Genomic DNA, 16,885 nt, shown 5'->3' on the forward strand with positions numbered 1-16,885 from the left:
TATCCTTTCTGGAGTCTTGCATTCTTTGTAGCTTTCAAAAAGAATATAGCTCCTGTCTACACATGGGGGGTACAGAGGTAATGGGAACTAAATGGCAAAGCATCTACTGTGTGCCAGGCATTCTTTCTTCTCCTAATGTAATACTGGCCATGCTGTACAGTTGACAGCTGTACCGCTAAGTGTAACTCCACAGTGGTGCCCATCAGCCTCCTTCAAAGCCATAGCAAATCGGGGGTGCCTGGGTGGCTCAGTGGGTTAAGCATCCGACTTCAGCTCAGGTCATGATCTCACGGTCCGTGGGTTCGAGCCCCGCGTCGGGCTCTGGGCTGATGGCTCAGAGCCTGGAGCCTGCTTCAGATTCTGTGTCTCCCTCTCTCTCTGACCCTCCCCCGTTCATGCTCTGTCTCTCTCTGTCTCAAAAATAAATAAACATTAAAAAAAAAAAAAAAGCCATAGCAAATCAACTTGCACTCCAGGGGAAGCCACTTCCTTGTTATATGGACACAGCTTCAAGACAAAATTCCTAGCCTCCCTTTTCACCTGGATTGTCATCCCTAACTTTCTCTACAGAAATTCTGGGAAAGTAGAGGTAGATATTATCTGCAGTTTACTAATCATTGAGAGAAACATGCCCATTAACCAACTGGCCCAAAGTTACTGATAATGATGTATTGTATTTGAAAACTAAATTATTTCTACTTGCCCATTGATATAGGCTTATTAAAAGCTTAAAATTTTCAGGTAATATGGAAATATTGTCTATCCAATTGCAAGCACAAATCAAGTCTACGTTTTGTGGAAAAAGTTTTTTGGGGTCAATCTCAAATTCTCTTATTAAACAATATGAGCTCCTTTCTCCTTTGTAAAACTTTCTTATATTTATAAAATATACTATGGATCTAGTTGTACTGTATTTTATTTTATTTTTTATTATTTATTTGTTTATTTTGAGAGAGAGTGTGTGAGCAAGGGAGGGGCAGAGGGAAAGAGAGAGAGAAAAAGAGAGAGAATCTCAAGCAGGCTGCATACCCAACGCAGAGCCTGATGCATGGCTCGATGTCACTATTGTGAGATCATCATCTGAGCTGAAATCAAGAGTCAGATGCCCAACTGACTGAGCCACCCAGACATTACTGTACTGTATTTGAAATTAATGAGTTAATATATATTATTTCTAAGTTCCTGTATCTGAGTCTGTGAGTGTTCTAACTCACAAAAATATGGGATTTTTCTTTAGCATACCATGATTCCCTTTTCTCTAGTTACATAGAAAATATTTATGCAGAATACATTAATTTAATGTATGTTTGTGCTATCCTTTCAGGCTTATTGAAGTTAAACATTGTTTTTATAGATTTACATAATTCTATATTTAATGCATTTTTTTAAATTTTTTTTTTAACGTTTATTTATTTTTGAGACAGAGAGAGACCGAGCATGAATGGGGGAGGGGCAGAGAGAGAGGGAGACACAGAATCGGAAACAGGCTCCAGGCTCTGAGCCATCAGCCCAGAGCCTGACGCGGGGCTCGAACTCACAGACCGCGAGATCATGACCTGGCTGAAGTCGGACGCTTAACTGACTGCGCCAGCCAGGCGCCCCTATTTAATGCATTTTTAAGGCAGAATGCTGGCTTTGACTCCTCAAAGATTGAACCTTGAGTGCCATCTTGTGGTTAAAGAGAGAATTAGCATTAGAATGGACATTGGAAATGTTCCCTTTAAAATAAAGACTTGGAAAAAAATATAGACAAAGGGAAAAAAAAAAAAAACTTTAAAACATTTCTGCCAGGCAACTACTTAGTCTCTGTTTGGATGGTTTTAGAGACAGGGAGCTCAGTACTTCAAGGAGCATTAAAATAGCTTGAATCTCCCTTACTTCTAGCTTAAATCTAACACCTTATGACATTCAACTATTACAGATTTTTTTCATTCATTTAACAGATTTTTATTGAATACTTACTATATGTTTTTACATTTGCCTGCAAAACCATTCGGAAATGAGAAATTATCTCCATTTTAAAAGAGGGGTTAGAGAAAAAGTTTTGTTTGTTTGTTTGTTTGTTTGTTTGTTTTTTAAAGTTGCCTAAGGTTATACACTCTGTAAGTGACAGAGCTGAAATTCCAATCTAGGCCTGCCAGATGCTACAACCTGGGCTTTTATCTATGAGACCGAGCAGCAGCTCAGACCCTGAGAACCCAGGGATGGCTTTGGGTTTCGGTGGAAGTCCCGGTCAAGGGATGATGTTGTGGCAGAAATCAAAGTGTCTCCACTTGTCCTTGGAAGCAACACAAATAAGGCCCTTCTTTTTTGTGGAATTATCCTTTGAGTCTCAGAAAATAGCTCTTGTGCCTTTTTCCTACTTCCCCTTAAGTACTCTCTTTTTCAGAGTAAACATACCCAGTCCTTTCAACTGTTTTTTTTTTAATGAATTTCACATATTTTTATTATTCATTTTTTATGGGTTTAATGCATTTAATCAACTTCTCTCTCAGAATGTACCCCAAAACTTTACCATGATTTCTAGTGGTAGCACAGAATCTAGTGGGGCATTCTATGTTATAAATACTATGACTTAAAGCTGCTTCCCCCTTCATCTCTCCAAAAAAGGGGGTTTTGATATGAGTCAGAAACACATATTAGGCTTTAAAACAAAGAGAGAGAGAGAGAATTGTTCCTTTGGCTCTGCTCCCACGTAGAACAGAGAGGGGTCTCTCTGTGTCCCTCTCCCTCTTTGCCCTCCCCATCAGCATCCTTCCCACCCATCCCCCAACTGTGGCCACAGAAATAAAGTATGTAGATTAGCTTAGGTCTTGGTCTGAGCAGGGGTGAAATTGAGGAGGGCTGTGGTTTCCCAGAGGTATATTAGATTGTGTTCTGTCTGGAAGGAGGAAAAGGAAGGAAGCCAAGAAGTTTCCTTAGAACATGTTACAAAAAATCAGATCCCCAGATGGAAAGATTTATCACTCTTGTCATGTACATAAAGCTACTTTCCAAGAACATGTAGCTGTATTAGTTCCCCCATAAAAGCTGTTCTAGACCCATCAGAAATCTTAAACACAAGCCTTGAATATACAAATTGATTTGTAAGTTACTGAGCTGCATGCTGAAACAACCATATTTAAAGGAATATATAAAATTCATTGCCCAACAAAGTAAATTTTACAACATCCAGAATCCCATACAAAATGACCAGTCAGGAAAATAAGCAGGAAAATATAACCCATAACCAAAATAAAAATCTATCAGTATAAAAGATCCATAAACTATAGAGATGATCGAATTAGTAGGTATGGATTTTAAAGCAGCTGTTATACATCAAGGATCCAAAAAATACCATGATTATAATGAGGAGAAATGGAAGATATACAAAAGGCCAATGGAATATCTACAGATAAAGTAAATTAAAAATGTAAGTATATACTGTTGGGAAAGAACAACAAATTAGATATTGTAGAAGAAGTTACCCATGGAGCAACATAAACTCTTGAAAATAAACATAGAGAAAAAAAGACTGGGAAAAAAAAAGCCACCTCATTGAGCTGTGTGGCAATATCAAGTGGTATAAGTTACACGTAATTGGTGTCCCAGACAAGAACTGACAGAAAAAAATATGTGAAGAAATAATTATGCCTGAAAATTGTCCAAATCTGATGAAAGCTGTAAGCTTAGCGACCAAGAAACTCAATGAATCCCAAGAAACAGAAATATAAAGAAACCATACCAAGGTACAGTACATCATAATCAAATTGCCGAAGTGATAAAGAGAAAAATCTTCAAAGCAGCAAAGGATAAACACACACACACACACACTGCATGCAGAGGAACCAAAGATAAGAACAACCAATAACTTTATGGCAGAAACTTTACCACTAAAAGATAATTGATGACAATTTTAGAGTTCTTGAAAGAAATTATTGACCTAGAATTTTATACACCTTGAAAATATCTCTCTAAAATGAAGGTAAAATATATTTTTAGACCAACAAATCCAACTACATAGATGAAGTGAAAGACAGGCTCTCTTAAAAAGAAATGGATAACCTGAATAATTTTGTGTCTAATACAGAAATTGAACTGATAGTTAAAAGCCTTCATACAAAGACAACTCCAAGCCCAATGGCTTCACTGACGAATTTTCCAGACGTTAAAAGAAAACCTAGTATCAATGTATACAAAATACAAAATTTTCCTTTTTTAGAAAATATAAGAGAACACTTCCCAATACATGTTATAAAGTCAGCATTACCTCTGGACGCAATCCTTATCAAAATATCAGTAGCATTTTTCACAGAACCAGAGCAGATAATCCTAAAATTTGTATGGGACCACAAACGACACCAAATAGCCAAAGCAATCTTGAAAAAGAACACAACTGGAGGTATCTCAATCCCAGATTTCAAGATACACTACTACAAAGCTGTAGTAATCAAAACAGTATGGTATCTGCCCAAAAATTGACATATAGATCAATGGAACAGAATAAAGAGCACAGAAATAAACCCATGATTATATGGCCAATTAATTTACAGCAAAAGAGGCAAGAATATACAATGGGAAAAAGTCTCTCCAACAAATGGTGTTGAGAAAGCTGGACAGCTATGTGCAAAAGAATGAAACTGGACCATTTTCTCACACCATACACAAAAATGAGCTCAAAATGGATTAAAGATCTAAATGTGAGACCTGAAACCATAAAAATCCTAGAAGAGAGCACAGACAGTAATTTCTCTGACACTGGTCATAGCAGCATTTTTCTAGTTATGTCTTCTGAGGAAAGGGAAATTAAAAAAAAAAAAACTATTGGGACTACATCAAAATTAAAAACTTCTGCACAGCAAAGGAAACAATCAACAAAACTAAAAGATAACCTACTGAATAGGAGAAGATATTTGCAAATGATAAATCCGATAAAGGGTTAGTATTCAAAATATACAAAAAATTTATACAGCTCAACACCAAAAAAATATCAATTCAAAAATGGACAGAAAACATGAACAGACATTTCTGCAAAGAAGACATCCAAATGACCAACAGACACATGAAAAGATACCCAACATCACTCATCATCAGGGAAATGCAAATCAAAACCACAATGAGAAATCACCTCACACCTGTCAGAATGGCTAAAATAAAAAACACAAGAAACAGCAAGTGTTGGCAAGGATAGGGAGAAAAAGGCACCCTCACGCACTGTTGGTGGGAATGCAAAGTAGTGCAGCCACTGTGGAAGACAGTATAGAAGTTCTTCAAAAAATTAAAAATAGGGGCGCCTGGGTGACTCAGTCAGTTGAGCGTCCAACTTTGGCTCAGGTCACCATCTCCGGTTCTGGCTGCAAGTCTTGCATCAGGCTCTGTGCAGACAGCTCAGAGCCTGAGGCTGCTTCAGATTCTGTGTCTCCCTCTCTCTCTGCTCCTCCTCTGCTTGTGCTCTGTCTCTTTCTCTCTCAAAAATTAAACATTAAAAAAATTAAAAATAGAAATACCATATGATCCAGTAATTCCACTACTGGGTATTTTACCCAAAGAATAGGAAAATAGTAATTCAACAGTAATTCATCCCTGTGTTTACAGCAGCAATAGCCAAACTATGAAAACAGCCTGTCTGTCAATTGATGAATGGACAAAGAAGATGTGGTGTGTATGTATGTATATGTGTATATGTGTGTGCATGTGTGTATGTATATATATATATATATATATATATATATGTATATGTATAGTAGAATATTACTCAGCCATAAAAAAGAGTGAAGCCTTGCCATTTCAAATAACATGGATGGATCCAGAGAGTACAGTGGTAAGCAAAAAATGTCAGAGAAAGACAAATACCATATGATTCTATATGTGGAATTTAAGAAACAAAACAAAATTTTAAAAGGAGACAAACCAAAAAAAAAAAAAAAAAAACAGACTCATAACTGTAGAGAATAACCTGGTGGTTCCCAGAGGGGACGTGGATCAGGGGATGGGCGAAATAGGTGAAGGGGATTAAGAGTACACTTATGATAAGCACTGAATAATGTATAGTATCATTGAATCACTATATTGTATGCCTGAAACTAGTATAACACTATATATTAATTATATTGGAATTTTTGAAAACTTAAGTAAAAAAAAACAAACAAAATAGATAGTGTTTACATTACCTCAATAACAAAACCAAAGACACTACCAGGAAGAAAAGAAAAACCCATTACACATAAATACACCTCATGTACATAGATGCAAAAATTTTAGCTAATCAAATCCCATATATATAATTATAATAAATATAACATAAATGTAATAATATAATAAATAATTATGATAATTATACATGACCACGTGGGGTTTATGTCAGAAATGTAACCTTGGATTAATATTTGAAAAATTTGAACAACGTAAAATAGAATAGGAAAGAATCAGATGATCATCTCAATAGGGGAAGAATATTTCAACATCGATTCCTGATTACAAAAAAAAAAAAAAATCAACCTCCAGAACTATATGAAAATAAATTAGTTACAGAGGCCCTGGGAAACAAATGCACCTTGCCTTACCAGTTGATGCTTTTATTACTTTTACAGTATTAATATTACACCATATTTGTCTGCTTTTCTGCTGTTAGGAAATATACTAGAATAATTTCCGTTCGCTAATATAGTAGTGAATGCTCAGAAGGGCACCAGAATCAAACCTCATTGCTCTGCTGGTCTGTCAGATTTGATATGTTTGGCCCTATCTTTCTCAATAGTAACGTACACTACCCGGAATTCATTTGGAAACTTAGATAACTTCTTCTTTTTCTTATTCCAGGTATGCTGCTGCTATGGCTCGGCTTGCCAGAGAAAGCAGAAGGCCTCACAAAGCCAATTATCCAACGGAAAGTGTTCATCTCTGCCCAACTCCAAGTAAATTGATTTCAGCCTATTTGTTTTGCTTTGTTTTTAGAACTAAAATATTAGTCATTACCCCAATACATTTAAATTTTTGTTCAATTCAGATAAGTTTAAATCTGTGAGGCCTAATCTCGTGTTCTCCTTTTAAGGTTATTTAACTCTAAGAAAATAAATTCAGTAAATTACTTACGTAAGAATTGGAGCTTTGAAAAAAGCCTGAATTACTTACGCTTTTAAGTTTGCCACCCTTTAATAGGTTAATACACTCTTTGAAAATCTAAGGCTAAGTTTCAAGATGTGTAAAAGGACTCGAAACAAGAAAAACACTAAATAAATTGATCTCTGCAGATCATTGTAGATTCAGAGATACATGCAATATGGCTGAAGGGAAAGGAACAATGTTAGTTGAGTTTGGTGATCTTTTTAAAATTAATGTTTTTTAAAGAAACATTTGGGGTAAGTTGAGGATGGGTCTTGAGCAGGAAGAGAGCTGGTAACTTATAATAGAAATCCACTAGTATGGAGGGGAAGCAAGACATTCGGGGTCAGAGAACTTGGGTTTAGATACCAGGTCTGTGCAATTATGAGAAAGTCACTTAAACTCTGCATTTCAGTTTCTTCATCCTCAGCCAGTACTGAGTCCATAGAAGGTGTTCAGTAAATACTTCTAATATTCTGCCCTAACACATAGCATTCTTGTGACTAAATGACTCCAGGTATGCCAACATTCTTTGTGAACAGGAAAGTACTAAAAGTATTAGCTATCGCATTTCCCTGATACCTGTCCTTCAAACATAATGACACAGACATTCCAGGGACAGGCAGCACCCTTCAGCTAGTGGTTTTTCAAGAGCCCCGCTTTCCTATCTCGTGACTTTCTTTTCCCTGGGTTGGATTCTACTTCTCCTCCGTCTTGTATCTGTGCACCACTCAGATTTCCTCGTCTAACTCACCAGCCTCAGCCTTCTCTATCCCACTCTGCCGCCTTCCACATTTCAGGGTACCTGCGAGCATTGGTAAGAAACATTGCCTTTTCTATTTTTACTCTGCTTCCCTCATGAACTCCCTGCTCTCTGCAATCTCTATCCTCCCCACATCCCCACATCTGCACCAGTGGAAGAGATCTTTTGGTTCAGTTGATGATTGTAGCAGTTCCTGTCCGTGCTTTGTCAGACTTCTTTCCACAGCTCACATCTGCTTATGTTTTTTTGATTCTAAAATATTTTGTTCCCCACTTCATTCAGGATAAAACTTATACTCTTTGGCATGGCAAAGTCCTTACTTAATGTTCTAATATCTGTCTGCCTTTCCAGTGGCATCTCTTCCCACTCTCACACTCTTTTTTTTTTATTTTTTTTTTTTATTTTTTTTTCAACGTTTATTTATTTTTGGGACAGAGAGAGACAGAGCATGAACGGGAGAGGGGCAGAGAGAGAGGGAGACACAGAATCGGAAACAGGCTCCAGGCTCTGAGCCATCAGCCCAGAGCCCGACGCGGGGCTCGAACTCACGGACCGCGAGATCGTGACCTGGTTGAAGTCGGACGCTTAACCGACTGCGCCACCCAGGCGCCCCCCCACTCTCACACTCTTACCCTAAATCCCACACTGACCTCGTGGCTCATGACTATTTTCTACCTCGTTTCAAAAAAATTGAGAAGTGTGCTGTGTTTTCTCATATTGCCACTCCAAATACCTTTTCTTCCTTTCTAGTACCTACCCGTGCTTTGAGATTCAGCTCAGGTATTACCTTCTCTACGAAACTTTCCCTGTGGGCTATCGCAGCACTTCTGCCATGCCATATCATTCCCCATAACTTTTCTTTCTTTCTTTCTTTCTTTCTTTCTTTCTTTCTTTCTTTCTTTCTTTCTTAAATACAAGTTAAAATTGGATTTTAATTAAAGACAATCTAACTTATTACACTAACATATAACATAATAATGGTTCCCGAGTAGAATTTAGTGATTCATCACTTACATATAAAACACTGAGTGCTCATCCCAACGAGTGTCTTCCTTAATGCCTATCACCCATTTAGCCCATCCCCCCCCCCAATACCCCTTCAGCAATCCTCGGTTTGTTTTCTGTGTTTAAGAGTCTCTTACAGTTGCCTCCCTCTATGTTTTTGTCTTATTTTTCCTTCCCTTCCCCTATGTTCATCAGTTTTGTTTCTTAAATTCCACATATGAGTAAAATCATATATTTGTCTTTCTCCTACTGACTTCACTTTGCACAGTACATTCTAGTTCCATCCACTTTGTTGCAAATGGCAAGATTTCATTCTTTTTGATCACCAAATAGTATTCCATTGTATACACATACCACTTCTTTATCCATTCATCAGTCAATGGACATTTGGGCTCTTTCCATAGTATGGCTATTTTTGATAGCACTGCTGTAAACATTAGGTGCATATGCCCCCTTAAAAATCAGCATTTTTGTATCCTTTAGATAAATACCTAGTAGTACAATTGCTAGGTCATAGGGTAGCTCTGTTTTTAATTTTTTGAGGAACCTCCATACTTTTTTCCAGAGTAGCTGCACCAGTTAGCATTTCCACCAGCAGTGCAAAAGCATTCCCCTTTCTCCACATCCTCACCAACATCTGTTGTTGCCTAGTTGTTAATTTTAACAATTCTGACAGGTGCGAGGTGGTATCTCATTGTGATTATGATTTGTATTTCCCTGATGATGAGTGATATTTTGCATCTTTTCATGTGTCTGTTAGCCATCTGAATGTCTTCTTTAGAAAAGTATCTGTTCATGTCCTTTGCTCATTTCTTCACCAGATTATTTGTTTTCAGGGTGTTGAGTTTGATAAGTTCTCTATACATTTTGGATACTAACCCTTTATCAGATATGTCATTTGCAAATATCTTCTTCCATTCCGTTGGTTGCCTCTTAGTTTTGCTGATTGTTTTCTTCACTGTGCAGAAGCTTTTTATCTTGATGAGGTCCCAATAGTTCATTTTTGTTTTTGTTTCCCTTGCCAACAGAGACATGTCTAGTAAGAAGTTTGACCTCTGTGGCTGAGGTCAAAGAGGTTGTTGCCTGTTTTATCCTCTAGGATTTTAATGGTTTTCTGTCTTAGATTTAGGTCTTTCATCCATTTTGAGTTTATTTTTGTGTATGGTATAAGAAAGTGGTCCAATTTCATTCTTCTGTATGTCACAGTCTAGTTTTCTCAGCACCATTTGCTGAAAACATTCTTTTTTCATTAGATATTCTTTTCTGCTTTGTCAAAGATTTGTTGGCCATGTATTTGTGGGTCCATTTCTGGGTTCTCTATTCTGTTCCATTGATCTGAGTGTCTGTTTTTGTGCCAGTACCATACAGTCTTGATGATTATAGCTTTGTAATATACCTTGAAGTCAGAATTGTGATGCCTCCAGTTTTGATTTTCTTCTTCAACATTATTTTGGCCATTCGGGGTATCTTCTGGGTCTATACAAATTTTTGGATTCTTTGTACTAGCTCTGTGAAAAATGCTGGTGCTATTTTGGTAGGGATTGCATTGAATGTGTAGATTGCTTTGGGTAGTATAGATATTTTAACAATATATGTTCTTCAAATCCATGACCATGGAAGGTTTTTCCATTTCTCTGTCTTCTTCAATTTCTTTCATAAGCTTTCTATAGTTTTAAGCACACAGATCTTTTACCTCTTAGGTTAGCTTTATTACTAGGTATTTTATGGTTTTCAGTGCAATTGTAAATGGGATTGTTTCCTTGATTTCTCTTTCTGCTGCTTTATTATTGGTGTATAGAAATGCAGTTGATTTCTGTACATTGATTTTATATCCTGCGACTTTGCTGAATTCATGTATCAGTTCTAGCAGTTTTTCGGTGGAGTCTTTCTGATTTTCCACCTAGAGTGTCATGTTGTCCGGTAAGAGTGAAAGTTTGACTTTCTCCGTGTTGATTTGGATGCCTTTTATTTATTTTTTGTTGTCTGATTGCTGAGGCTAGGACTTCCAACAGTATGTTTGTTAAACAACAGCATTAAGAGTGGACATCCCTGTCTTGTTCCTTGCCTTAGGGGGAAAGCTCTCAGTTTTTCCCCATTGAGGATGATATTCCCTGTGAGTCTTTCATAATGGCCTTTACAATGTTGAGGTATGTTTCTTCTATCCCTACTTTCTTAAGTGTTTTTATCAAGAAAAGATGCTGTATTTTGTTAAATTCTTTTTCTGCATCTATTGAGAAGATCATGTGGTTCTTATCCTTTCTTTTATTAATGTGATGTGTCATGTTGATTGATTTGTGGAATTTGAACCAGCCCTGAATCCCAAAAATAAATCCCTCTTGATTGTGGTGAATGTATTGTTTTGATCAATGATTGATCGTGGTGAATGTATTTTTAATGTATTGTTGGATTCGATTTGGTGCTATCTTATTGAGAATTTTTGCATCCATGTTCCTCAGGGAAATTGGTCTATAATTCTCCTTTTTTAAAAAAAATATTTTAATGTTAATTTATTTTTGAGAGAGATAGAGACAGAGTGTGAGTGGGGAAAGGGCAGAGAGAGAGGGAGACACAGAAACTGAAGCAGGCTCCGGGCTCTGAGCTGTCAGCACAGAGCCCAACACAGGACTTGAACTCACAAACTGTGAGATCATGACCTGAGCTGAGTTGGACACTTAACCAACTGAGCCACCCAGGCTCCCCTGTAATTATCCTTTTTAGTGGAGTCTTTGTCTGGTTTTGGAATCAGTGTAATGTTGGCCTCGTAGAATGAATTTGGAAGTTTTCCTTCCATTTATATTTTTTGGAACAGCTTCAAAAGAATAAGTATTAACTCTTCTTTAAATGTTTGGTAAAATTTCCCTGGGAGGCCATCCAGCCCTGGACTCTTGTTTGTTGGGAGATTTTTTATTACTGATTCAATTTTTACTGGTGATGATTTGTTCAAATTTTCTACTTCTTCCTGTTTCAGTTTTGGTAGTTTATATGTTTCTAGGAATTTATCCATTTCCTCTAGATTGCCCAATTTGCTGGCAAATAATTGCTCATAGTATTCTCTTATTGTCGTTTGTATTTCTGGGGTGTTGGTTGTGATCTCTCCTCTTTCATTAATGATTTTATTTATTTGAGTCCTTTACTTTGAGTCCTTTCCTTTTTCTTTTTGATCAATCTGGCTAGGGGATTATCAATTTTGTTAATTCTTTTAAAGAACCAGAGCTTAGTTTCATTGATGTGTTCTACTGTTTCATTTTTTTAATTTCAATATCATTGATTTCTGCTCTAATCTTTATTGTTGCCCTTCTTTGGCTGATTTTGGGCTTTATTTGCTGTTCTTTTCTTGGCTCCTTTAGGTGTAGGGTTAGGTTTTGTATTTGAGATATTTCTTCCTTCTTTAAGAAGGCCTGTATTGCTATATACTTCCTTCTTATGACTACCTTTGCTGCATCCCAAAAGTTTTGGATTGTCGTGTTTTTATTTTCATTGGCTTCCGTGTATTTTTTAATTTCCTCTTTAATTTCTTGATTAACCCATTAATAGGTTGTTCTTTAATCTCCAAGTATTTATTGTCTTTCCAAATTTTTTCCTGTGGTTCATTTTGAGTTTCATAACATTGTGGTCTGAAAATATGCATGGTATGATATCAATCTTTTTGAACTTGTTGAAGGCTGATTTATGTCCCAGTATGTGATCTATTCTGGAGAATGTTCTATGTATTTTTGAGAAGAATGTGTATTCTCCTGCTTTAGGATGAAATGTTCTGAATATATCTGCTAAGTCCATCCGGTTCAGTGTGTCATTCAAAAACATTATTTCCTTACTGATTTTCTGCTTAGGTGATCTGTCCATTGCTTTAAGTAGGGTGTTAAAGTCCCCTACTATTATGGTATTATAATCAATGAATTTCTTTATGTTTGTGATTAATTGATTATATATTTGGGTGTTTCAAGTTGGGGGCATAAATATTTACAATTATTAGATCTTGGTGGATAGATCCCTTAATTATGATATAATGCCCTTCTTCATCTCTTGTTACAGTCTTTGTTTTAAAATCTAGTTTGTCTAATATAAGTATGGCTATTCTGTCTTTCTTGATGTCCATTAGTATGATAGATGGTTCTCCATCCCCTTACTTTCAATCTGCAGGTGTCTTTAGGTCTAAAATGGGTCTCTTGTAGACAGCATATAGATAGGTCTTTTTTTTTTTTTTTTTTTCCATTCCGATGCCCTGTGTCTTTTGATTGGAGCATTTAGTCCATTTACATTCAGAGTGATTAATGAAAGATATGAATTTAGTGCCATTGTTCTACCTGTAAAGTTGGTGTTTCTGGTGATGTTCTCTGGTCCTTTCTAGTCTTTGTTGCTTTTGGTCTTTTTAGTTTTGTTTTGTCTTTTTTCTCCATTTAGTGGTCACAAACTCCTTTAGTTTTTGTTTGTCTGGGAAACTCTTATCTCTCCTTCTATTCTGAATGACAGCCTAGATGGATAAAGAATTCTTGGCTGCCTATTTTTCCAATTCAGCACATTGAATATATCCTGCCACTCCTTTCTGGCCTGCCAAGTTTCTGTGGACAAATCTGCTGCAAACCTGATTTGTCATCCCATGTAGGTTAAGGACTATTTTTCCTTTCCTGCTTTCATGATTCTTTCCTTGTCTGTGTGTTTTGAGAATTTGACTGTGATATGCCTCGGTGATGGTCAGTTTTTGTTGACTCTAATGGGAGTTCTCTGTGCTTCTTGGATTTTGATGTCTATGTCCTTTTCCAGATTAGGACACTTTACAGCTATTATTTGCTCACATAAACTTTCTGCCCCTTTTTCTCTCTCTTCATCTTGTGGGACAGCTATGATATGAATGCTATTCCTCTTTAATAAGTTGCTGAGTTCTCTAAGTCCTGTATTGTGATCTTTTGCCTTTGTTTCCCTTTTTTTTCTGCTTCATTATTTTCCATAATTTTATCTTTTATTTCATTGATTTACTGCTCTGCTTTGTCCATCCTTGCTGTCACAGCATCCATTCAAGATTGCATCTCAGTTATAGCATATTTAATTTCAGCATAACTAGATTTTAGTTCTTTATTCTCAGCAGAAAGGGATTCTCTGGTGTCTTCTATGCTTTTTTCAACTTCAGCTAGTTTTCTTATAATAGTGGCTTTAAATTCTAGTTAGACATCTTATTTATATCTGTGTTGATTAAATCCCTGGATGTCATTTCTTCCTGTTCTTTATTTTGTGGTGAATTCCTCTGTCTTGTCATTTTGGAGGAAGAGAAAACATTAATAAAATAAAAATTAAAATAAAAATTAAAAACACAACAATAAATATTGAATAAAGGAAGATAGATCCTAGGTGTGTTTCAGTCTGCTTGTTGAGAGAAGCTTGATAGAAAAGAGAAAAAAGAGAAAGGAAGAAAAAAAAGTTTAAAATTTTTAAAAATTAAAAAAATTAAATAATAAAATAGAATAATTTTTTTAATTTCCTCTTTCTGTATCCGAGAAAGAGAAAGAAAAAAAGAAAACAACATAAGCAAAAGCAGAAGAAAAGAAAATGAACAAATGAGCAAACAGAATGAAACCCAAATGAAGTTACATCCAATTTCCCCTAGAACTGAAACTTTGCAATGCACTATAGTCTACAGACTAAACAGGTGGAAGAGACTGCCTTCTGGAATATGTCTCTGGAAGGCGCAGGTGGGCAGGACTTGGTATAACAGCTCTGTTCTCTTGGTAGTGGTGCTTAGCTCACTGGGGTCAATCTATGTATGTGTACTACAGGTGAAAATGGCTTCACCCAGCTCTCTAGTCTCTGGTTCAGGAATTTTGTGCCCTCACAGACCTATGGTGAAGCATCCCTCCTTTGTCTCAGGCTTCTGTCCACTCCCCACCCTTACCCTGCCTGTGTCCAAGCTGTCTGCCTGCCAAGTGGTACCTCCCTCTAGAGTTTTATCTCAGATGGGGCTGTGTTTCAAAACCCCACACTTCAGAGACCCCCATGGCTTGGACCCACACTGATTCTCTAGGGGAGGGTCTCGCCAAGTAATGCCCTGGAGCTGGCTTGTCCTAGAAAATGTTTGCACAATCACACAGTGGCAGAGGCTTAGAGTTTATGGTAAATTATAACACACAGCTGGCGCCAGGTTTTGCTGCATTCTGGTGTCTTTGTTCTAGTATCAGTAAACATGGCAGTTCTCCAGGTCCACCAGGACTTTGGGCTCTGGGGAAGCCATATGGCCTCTACCAACTGCACTCCAAGCAGAAGAACCACTTCTCCCTTTGTAGCCCTTGGACCCCTCTGACCACCCTGTCTGCTCCTGGTATTCGTCCTGCTTCCTCATTGGAGCACCACCAAGCACTGAGCTTTAAAACTTCAGACTTTGCACTCCATTGTTTATAGAATCCTTGTGGTATTGAAACCCTTTCCTTTCTCCCCATCAATGGTTTTGGGGAACAGATTTCTCGTCCAGTCCCCTGCATTTTCACTCTTTCTTTCTCTCTTTCTCTAGCTACTTGTGGGGGGAGTGCTTTTCTTGCATGATCCAAATGCACTGCACTCTCCCCCTTTCTCTTTTTTTCTTTGTCCTCTCTTCATGACTCTCCCTACTCTTTGCAGTTTCGCAGCCTTTAACTTCCCCAATTCACCTCTCCATACCATGTACCTGCCACATTATCTGGCTTAAATTATCCATATTGTTGCGTCCATCCTCAGATCAATTTCCTGGGTGTTCCAAATGATTTGATGCTGATGTAGCTGCATTTCGGGGATGAGACAAGCTTAGGGTCTACTCCGCCATCTTAACTCCCCCTTCCTATTACTTTTTTATTGCTAGACAACAAATGACCACACACTTAATGGCTTAAAATAGCACATATCTATTGTTTCACAGTTTCTGTGTGTCCAGAGTCCAGGCATGGTATAGCTGGATCCTCTGCTTGGAATCTCATAGCTGTGATCAAGGTGTGAGCTGGATTGCAGAGTCATCTGGAGGCTTGCATGGGGAAGGGCTACTTGCAAGTGAACTAAGATTGTTAATAGAATGCACTTCCTTCTATCCTTATGACTAAGGCCCCAGCTTCTTTCTGGCTGTGTGCTGAAGACCACTTCTAACTCCTAGAGGCTGCCTGCAGTTTATTGCCATGTGGTCTTTTCCAACCTAGCCTACTACCTCACCTCACTAGCCAGCAAGGAGAGTCTTTAGACCAAGTCTGATAGCAAAATGGAGTCTTATGTAATGTAACATAATCAGAGGAGTGAGATTCCATCACTTTGTCATATTTTTTTGGTTAGAAGTAATACGTCCCACCCATACTTAAAATTTATGAGTTGACATAAAAATGTGAACACTGGAATGAGGGGATCATGATAAGACACCTTACAGTTTGTCCTCCACACATGCTATGTCATATAAATCTCTTTACTGCCAATATCCTTAGAAAATGACCCCCTTTGGAAAGGGGCTGCTTACCCGTCAATCTGCCACAGCACAGCACCTCATCCAGTAGCCATTCAGTGCTCATAAATGAATGAGTGAATGAATACTGCAATGAAGTAGAGTGGTTATGCTTGTAGCAGCTCTGATCCTGGAAGAAAGTAAATAAACCCATGATGAGTGAGAATAGTAAGAAAGGTAAGCTGGAAGAAAAAACACTTTAAGGAATATCTAGAAACTAATTAGATCTCCAGTGCTGGACCTGTCCTCTTTGGAAATGAGGTAGACTGTCTTTTGTGTCTAATCTTACTGCTAAGAAGAGACACTGTATATAAAAGGTTATGGTAAATTAGATTATTGTTCAGAAATACTCACTCTCTATCTTATTCTACCTCCATGGGCAAAGTGTACTCCCTTGACCCTTGACTTTAAATTTTGCCATGTGACTTGTTTTGATCACTGTAATATTGGTGGGTGTGGTATGGCCAGTGTTTGGAAAGTGTTTGTGCTATTTGGCTCGCTCTTTTTCACTTCTGCCACCATCACAAGAACATGTCTGACTAGCCTTCTGATTACAGAGAAAGATGAAAACCATAGAGCCAAGCTTCCCCAGCCAA

The 16,885-nt window shown here is 37.5% G+C and overlaps 1 protein-coding gene across 3 annotated transcripts in view; it reads left to right on the top strand.

Moving 5' to 3' along the window:
* Positions 1 to 16,885, top strand: part of UBE2U (ubiquitin conjugating enzyme E2 U) — a 58,641-nt gene that overhangs the window by 38,204 nt on the left and 3,552 nt on the right. For all 3 annotated transcript variants that reach the window (XM_045477677.1, XM_045477679.1, XM_045477680.1), the window contains one exon: positions 6,799 to 6,893. In XM_045477677.1, coding sequence (XP_045333633.1) covers positions 6,799 to 6,893 — 95 coding nt within the window. Of the gene's footprint in view, positions 1 to 6,798; positions 6,894 to 16,885 lie in introns of those variants that run through there.

This window comes from Leopardus geoffroyi, chromosome C1 (assembly GCF_018350155.1).
Source record: "Leopardus geoffroyi isolate Oge1 chromosome C1, O.geoffroyi_Oge1_pat1.0, whole genome shotgun sequence".
Taxonomy (NCBI): domain Eukaryota; kingdom Metazoa; phylum Chordata; class Mammalia; order Carnivora; family Felidae; genus Leopardus; species Leopardus geoffroyi.